General features: G+C 35.6%; 1 protein-coding gene across 1 annotated transcript in view; it reads left to right on the top strand.

Annotated features, from left to right (window-relative positions):
- f11r.1 (F11 receptor, tandem duplicate 1) overlaps positions 1-7,267 on the top strand; it is a gene marked incomplete in the record, with an annotated part of 11,347 nt that extends 4,080 nt beyond the window's left edge. Inside the window, 8 exon segments of the mRNA XM_014006670.1 lie at positions 3,122-3,238; positions 3,351-3,497; positions 3,589-3,791; positions 5,134-5,236; positions 5,348-5,458; positions 5,627-5,639; positions 6,163-6,223; positions 6,330-7,267. Of these exon segments, the coding sequence (XP_013862124.1) occupies positions 3,122-3,238; positions 3,351-3,497; positions 3,589-3,791; positions 5,134-5,236; positions 5,348-5,458; positions 5,627-5,639; positions 6,163-6,223; positions 6,330-6,365 (791 nt within the window).
- Between the last annotated feature and the right edge of the window lie 1,180 nt (positions 7,268-8,447).

Here is an 8,447-nt window from a genome sequence, read left to right as displayed (position 1 = left end):
ACACACACACACACACACACACACACACACACACACACACACAGACACACACACACACACCTTCCAATCCCCTCTGAACTCCATCAGCTGCCCACAACAGACGCTGGACTGGAGCCCAGAGGCTCGGCCATGTGGGAGTGCTGTCAGGGTGAAAAGAAGGTTGAGGTCCTGGTCAAAGTGTCTCTCTGCTCCCTTTACTCTGTGCAACCAGCTGCTCCATGTCTCTGTTTCCTGTTAAAAAAAACAAGTAGAGTAAAAAAAACCTGACATACACATCTTGCAGGGAGATGCAAATGAAACTGCAAAGACGTTGTTTATTGTAGAATTTGTGAACGATAATGGCAGTTTGGTGCTGTTTCATTCAAATATTACATTTATAGTATTACAACTAAAACTGTTTTTGACGCCGCCACCGCAGTTTGTCCTTCATGAGCCTTCGTAGACAAGATGGCGGCTGCCTGTAGTGGCGACCCGCGACCATGGAGATATAAACAGGTTTTTATAAGGTAAACATAATAAAACAAGGTCTTTGTCTGCAATGATTAGACATGTTTTTTTATTATTGTCATTAGTGATTATCTCAATTTCGGCTAAAAGACTTAACAAAATCCTACACACTGTGCCTTTGAAAATCTTATCCCCGATATAATCTGTTTTAATTAGGATGCAGAAAAACAAAGTGCAATGAAATAAAAATGACATTTCTGTATGGATCCTGTTCACCCACTCTTACACTAAAACACCAATGACTGCTGGGAAATTTCACATTTCTCCTCACGTTTTACTGACTAATGTAGAACAGTAATTTAAACCTGCTGAAATTAATGAATAAAAAGTTTGGAGAGGCATCGAAACCGAGAGATTCTGTGACTGCTGAGGTAACTTCCTTAAACTACCCGGCCTGATTATCGGTCAGAGAGCGCCTGGTGATAAAAGCTCTTCTGGTTTGAGTCATTTGTTTATCTTCAGACCACATGTGCAGCTGCCCTTGTTGTGCGTCACTGTTTTTTTTTTTTAAAACACACATTAAGGATATTTTACATTGTTGGACATTTGTCTTGTATAAAAACCACTTTCATGTTGCTGAAGCAGCTCCTGCTTCCAGCGGAGGCCAACCCTCAGTGGGTTCACTCCCTGCAGGTCTGCTGGCAGCTGGAAGCCGTTTATGACCTGCATTAAGGGAACACTGTTTGTGTGCAGGTGGTGGTGTGTTATTAAATCAGGGATGTCCTGTCAGAGCATTTAGAGTTTACTGTGTAATAAGGTCAGATGATATTGGCCAAAAGAATTACAGTAAAGATGAAAAAATCTTTAAATTTGAAGGGTTGTATTATTATGAATACATTTCGACAGATTTTTAAAAAAAATTGCAAAAGTACTACTGTAATAAATTTAAATATATTCCTCATATATAACTGAAATATTATTGAGTGGGATAAATTATTATATCATCTCCCTCTGTAGAATACATCACACACAGCTAAACATTTAAAACAGTTATTTCACTCTGATGTATCAGTCCTTTGAAGAGAAGTTCATGTTGTTGGACGAGGAGTCGATGGGGGAAAAACCTTTTTGTTAACTGAGATGTAAATACTGTATGTGGATGTCAGGGTTATGTTCTCAATTGGACTTTGAAGCTTTTCATCTTGCTATTTTAACAACCAGCTTCTGAGCAGATCACTTTTAGCGACACACAGAAGCTTGAGCTTCTCCTTCACAGCCACAAATGCTCACTAGTGTCCCCAAAATAATCTGTCCCCACCAGAAGGTACACCGCAAAGGCTGAAAAAAATCCTGAGGTCTGTGGGAAATTAGTGTTAGGATTATGTACGAGGATTAAATTTGCATTTTAAGCTCAAAAACAGGGTTGCTCTGTCCTCGAATCGCATTATATACATAAATGCTGTAATCAGGATTACGGTAATGAATTTGCTGTAGCAGACATTGTGGATGTGGTCCGCGTTGTCAGTTTCCCCTCATACTCTGGTTAATGGCTGTGTTTGAGGTGAATAAACAAGTTTGTAGTGTTAGCGTTAGCTGCACGCCACCGTTCCACCACACATGCGCACTTGATAGTGCGTCACCCAAAAATACTTCACCATCACGCAGCGCTAAACATAAAGTGACGATCATTAATCTGTGACAGTTTTTCTGACGATACGATTTTACCCAACCCTGCTGTGTAATGAATGTTCAGCAGGCTCACAAATATTTATTTAACTATTTCAGGATTACTGTATATTTTGATCTTAACATCAAAACAGACTTATTACCAAGTTGAGATGTATTCTTTTCAGCTCTTGCTTGGGTTTGAACAGTACGGAGCCCGCGAGGGGACATGGGAATTTTTTTTTTCTTTTGCGTTCCCTCGCAATAGTATTGCGTTCCCTCGCAATACCTTTTGCGTTACCTCGCAAAAGTAGTTTATCACTGTTGTGCCTGCTGGTTTATTAACAAACTCACATGTTCACTATTAGCGAGTTAGCCTACTGCTTTAATTCAGCTTTAGAATGAATTTATCACACAGCCACGCATGGTAGTATGTCGTCATGCCAATATTTTAACAGTGCAGCCATGCAACATCAATGTCAATTTCACTAATTTGTGGCGACACATCCTGTTTTGGTAAACAGATATTTCAAAATAAGTCTGATTTAATTCAGTTCATATACAAAACAATCTTTTGCATGGGAACGCAAAGGTATTRCGAGGTAACGCAAAGGTATTGCGAGGTAACGCAAAGGTATTGCGAGGTAACGCAAAAGGTATTTGCATGAGAATGCGAAAAAAAATATCCCCCATGTCCCCTCGCGGGCTCAGTAGAACAGAACATCCTGCTGTTCCTTAAAAGTGGTTTGCCAACTCCTCCGACACTATTTACTACAGAGTAAATGATTTGGACTCTTGCCCTGTATTTTTTCTGAAGGGACTATCATGCTGCTGTGTCATTATTCTAACACTTATTTTGCACAAAATTTGAGTTTTTATGGAAGAGTTATGCTACATAATTGAGCTGAGCTCCGTCACAGAACAATTGTATGACTTGTTTGTTTGTTTATTTATTTATTTATTTATTTATTTATTTATTTATTTATTTATTTATTTATTTATTTTCCAGGGGTGGACCTGACGTGCTCATACTCAGCAGACTTTGGTTCAAATCCCAGACTGGAGTGGAAATTTAGGGACTTAAAAGGATCACAGACCTATGTGATTTATAATGGTCAACCAACTGGTCAGTACATTGACATTTCTTCTTTGTCATCTTCTAGAAAATTAATTTTGTTAAATAGTTAAATATTACCAATGAATCCTAAAGAGCAAACGAACTTATGATTCTTCCACAGACTCATATTCCAGCCGCATCACTTTGGTTAACGGCAAGGATTTGAGATTCTCCAAAGTGACCCGTGTGGATAATGGAGACTATATCTGTGAGGTGTCCAGTGCCCAGAGCCCATATCAGGCTGCCACTGTGAAGCTGACTGTTCTGGGTATGTATCATTCTTAGGATTTTGTATCAATTTCAAGACTGATTTTTACTCATAAATGTTCAAAACAAGAACCGTCTGTCATGTTTTACAGTTCCTCCAGCTGCACCAATGTGTAATATCCCTCCAACGGTAACGACAAACAAGATGGCCGTCCTGCACTGCTATGATCCTGCCGGGTCACCGCCTCCAACATACAAGTGGTACAAAGATGGAACCCTCCTTCCTGTTGACCCCAGCAAGATTGCTGGTTTCCAAAACGCCACCTACAAACTGGACCCACTGAGTGGAAAACTGGTCAGCTTTACTCATTTATTTCTCTGTACTGTAGAGGTGTCTTGGTTCGGTATTTGCTTCAGCTACCGAGTCAATAAATAAATAGGTAGATAAATAATTAAAAAACAAAATTAGCTTGAACTTAAAAACATAAATATAAGGCAGCACATAAACTTAGTATCTTCTAATGTGAAAATTCAAAACCAAAAATGTATATAAGACCTATTTATTAGGGGTGCAACGATACAGAAAATTCACATTTCCGTTCGATACTTTAGTCTCATGATTCAATATTTTTTTCAATACATAAAAAACAAATTTCCATTCCCTTAACTTGTAATTTATTGAAATCAATTACAACATTTGCTTAACCTCAAAAGTACTGTTTTTTTTAAAGTAAATTTTTCTGAAACCGCAAGTTACCGCAAAGATCTGCACTCAACAATGCAGCCTAGGTGGAGTGGTCGAACACAGATCCAGTGAACCTTCAACACAGCGCATCTTCAGAAGACAAGCTGATTAAATAAATTTTAAAATCTATGTTGTTTGGTACAAGTGCGTATTGAACCTAGAGCACTATATTGAACAGTTCGATAAAGCTGGATGTATTTTTGCAGATCTACTATTTATGGCATCTATCAGTCACCGAAGCACATTTTAAAGAGTATGAACTGTGAGCCATTTGACTTTCCATACCTCCTAACTTTGTTTGCAAGAATTAACTGCTGTCATAAAATATTTCATTTTAAGCCTTAATTATAAATCTAAACATTACTTTAAAGAATCAGTACAGTACAATTAAATATCTCAACATTTCAGTGAATCCGTATTTTCTTAAACCCCAGTATGTACAAGGTGAATCAAAAGTCCCAGGACACCCTTTTATTTCAGAAATGAGAAGAGAAAATGATGAACATCTGAACACCCCAGCAAGTAATGAGTGAGGGGGCCTATATTTAGGGTTTGTCCACAACATGGTTTCCATCTTGAAAGCTTCCACATTGGATCAAAATCAGATTTTTCCAATGAGGGAGGTCATGGAGCATACCAAAATTAGGGCAAAATTTTCTCAGAAATGGATTGCCGCAATCAGAAGATTTCAACAAAGCTTCATCAGACCTTACTTTGGTTTGATGTGGAGCACTTTAGATAGTATTTTTTTTCTTTTACTCACATCCTGTTGTGTAAGTTGGCAAAAAAACCCAAAACCGAACAATGAGGGGTGATTGCTGGTGGTATTCCATCTTGTTGCTCTGGAGCCTGACGTTGATCTCATGATTGCTTTCTACAAACACATTCCACCTCTGCTTTGGTGTTTATACTTCTTAAACTCGTCTTTAAAGCACAGCTTGTGTTTCTACAGGAGTTTCCTTCTGTCACCAAGATGGATTCAGGTCAGTACTACTGTGAAGCCTCCAACGAAGCCGGTCCCACTCAGCGCTGCAGCGGTGCGAGGATGGAAGTTCGTAAGTGCTCCCAACATCTCTGTTGACTTGAATTAAAAAGTGTCAAACTGTCTCTTTTCTATTTTTTTTTAATGATTCATCTAAGTAATGTAACGCAACGGTGTCTTTCAGGTGACATGAACACTGGGGGAATTGTTGCGGGGGTGATCATTGCTCTGCTGCTTCTGGCCCTCATCATTTTCGGTGTTTGGTTTGCCAAAAAGAAAGGACTTCTGCCATCAAGTAGGTTTAATTCATTTTATTAAAAATATTCTTTGGTATTCATCATTTTAAGAAGAATTTTAAATCATGACGGATGTGAACATAAGGTAGAAGAATAAAAGTTGATCTGAAAGTGTTTTTCTTATATATTTTATTTTACTGACATTTTTTCCTTTTCTTTTATTACAGTTAAGAGTGAAAGGTGAGTTTTTTTATTATATTGTGTATTGTGTTTTGTTTTGATATATAGTTTTTTTTTTTTTTGTAAGTAGAGAAACCTTTTGCAATTTGGTGTCTGAGTCATTGTGGGTAAAATATACAACCAGGATAAAGTTCAGATAAAACTCACTTTTCAAGATAAAACCCAACATTTAACCCCAAAAACATGACTGTAAATGAGTTAGATGTGTTTAGTAGCAGATGCAAAAACTAAAATGTGGATTTTTTTTGTAGATCTTTTTATTTATATACACTTATCCATTGTTATGTAANCCCCGAAGGAACATTTATAGTCCAAAAGTTAAATAACGTAACGATTAATGAGAAGCAACAAAATTCCACTTATTTTTTAATCCGACCCAATTTAATTTCAGTTTTTCACCTTTTTTGTTTGCTAAATGTTTAATTTCGTCATTGCATTTTTTATGTGACTTTAGCACCCTCTCCTGGCTAATATCCCTAATGTCATTTTTCTGTTTGTCTGAGTATTTTCTTTGTTTTTACAGCAAACCAAATTCTAAAGCAGTCTACCAGCCAACAACAACCTATGCTCGTGATGATGATGATGTATGTACATTTTATTTAATAATTTAGATAATATTAAAATCAAATATAGATGAGTTATTTTGTGTTAGAAAAACAAAAAAAGAAACATTTTTGTTTTGTTTCTCAGGGGGAATTCAAACAGAAGTCATCGTTTGTGGTGTAAACGACGAGCTGAAGTCGACTAGCTTCTGCTGAAATGTCCTGTTTGACTTTTTATTTTATATGGAACACTTGATGTTGAGTGCAGTTTTTACAGTAAAGTGTGAGATGCTCCAGCTGTTTTCAGTGCAATTCCACTTTTAAACAGCAGCATGATTTAAAAAAAAACAAACAAAAAAAGGAAGCGTATTTTTGTAAATCTATAGTTGAATCAGTTTTTAGTCATCCCATCAGGTTTCTGTGTATTGAAGTGTGTTTGTGCCTTTTTTAATTTGCATCTACAAAAAGACTAACATATTCAGATTATTTATCATATCAAAACGGAGCAGAAACACCCAAGCACTGATTACAGAACAAACTCAGATAGATGTCACTTAGCTCTTAGTCTAAAAAAACATTTTCTCAGCAGATATTTTTCTGTTGGGTCGTCTTTATCCATTCCTTTCATCAGCCCTTGTGGTTTAGCTGAAAAACTGCTGGAAACTGTTTTTTTTTTTTTCTGTTGAGCTGTTCTGCTTTATTAGATATCTCTTTCATGTAAATAACTAAACAGTTTTTTATGTTGAAAATTTGCTACAGTTCATTGTTCAGTGCTCAGTTTCCTGCTTCTAATAAACTAAGTTTATTAGGTTTTTGCAGTTATGTGTACATAGTTTCTAGATCAAACATGAATGTCGTGCTGAAGCTAATATCGTTATTTTCTACCTCCACACATATTAATTACCTTATTTTTTGTTTCCTTTACTACAGTTCTGTAGTTAGTTTTATGAAATCAGTCAGTACATTTGAATTTATGAATCAGATTTAATATTTAAATTGGGGAAACATCTACTAAACTTGTTTGGAGGACTTTTTGAACTTCTGATTGTACTTTTTGTGTATATAAATAAAAATGTTTGGAAAAAAGATTTGTTTCTAGTGTCAACATGGTCAAGTTCCATTATTGGTTTTAAAATTGAATTAAAATATTTACCTTTTACTTCCTGTTTCTATTAGTACCTATTGATACTACAGAAGAGGTTTTTGTATTTATATGCAAAACTGACTTATATTGTTGATAACTTGATTTATTATAACATCAGTCAAATTATATAATTTTATACTTTAAAAAACTGTAACAAGCCACTCTAACATTTACATTGGCAAAGGTTGCAGGTAAAAATAGAAACTTAGGTATTTTCAGACCTTCAAAATAGTCATATCCACACAGTATACACAAAAATTTAAAAAGTAAAAAAAAACTTTTACATTCATTATGTTTACTTGCTTTTCTCAATAGTGCTTGATATTTGTTTAGTAAAACATTTTTTGTAAGTTTGGCCTTTTTAAAGTGAAATTATGCAACGACTGATGGAAATTTCAAAATACAAAAAAATAAAATGCAGGAATTAATTGGATAATAAATGAATGCTGTTTTGACAGCTAAAATCTCCCGAAGAAGCTAAAAGAAGCAGAACACTTGCTCGAGCAACAGGCAAAGTATCAAAAGGCTAGAAGCAGCATAAGGCAAAAAATTGAGCATGCATACAAAAACTTTTTTAGGGAATAGGAGAGCTCCGAATATATTTCTATGGACAAATAATAAAAAAAATATCACAGCGCTTATTTAGTTTGTGTATTTCTATTGACACTATTGTTTAATTTTGTGTTTTTTTTTATTGTAAAGAGTCCTTGGATGTCTTGGCGCTATTATCTCTGCAATAAACTGAAACAGATTTTTTTTGATGCGTGGCTAGAAAACAATAGTATAAAGTAGTTGGTATGAAAAAAAAGTATGACAAAGAGGTAGAAAGCCCTCTGCAGCAGTGGTTCCCAAACTTTTGATCTTATGACCCACAAAATATCCATGGCAAAAACTTGTGACCCCAAATATTACTGGTCTGAGTACATGAGCTTCATTGATAACCCTAAAAACACAGGCTTTTTGACAATCTGAACACTTTGTACACAAATATAAATACTTATTTATACTTATTTAGTGTTTTTGTAATAATTATAGGGAAAATATTACATCAGCAATTATTTTTATTACCATTTACATTGATTTCTGGAGATTATCCAAGGTGCTTCATGACTCATAATTGGA

This window comes from Austrofundulus limnaeus, unplaced genomic scaffold, assembly GCF_001266775.1.
Source record: "Austrofundulus limnaeus strain Quisiro unplaced genomic scaffold, Austrofundulus_limnaeus-1.0 Scaffold37, whole genome shotgun sequence".
NCBI classification, from domain to species: Eukaryota; Metazoa; Chordata; class Actinopteri; order Cyprinodontiformes; family Rivulidae; genus Austrofundulus; species Austrofundulus limnaeus.
The sequence above is the reverse complement of the archived record's forward strand: the minus strand, read 5'-3'. Positions and strand labels throughout refer to the sequence as shown.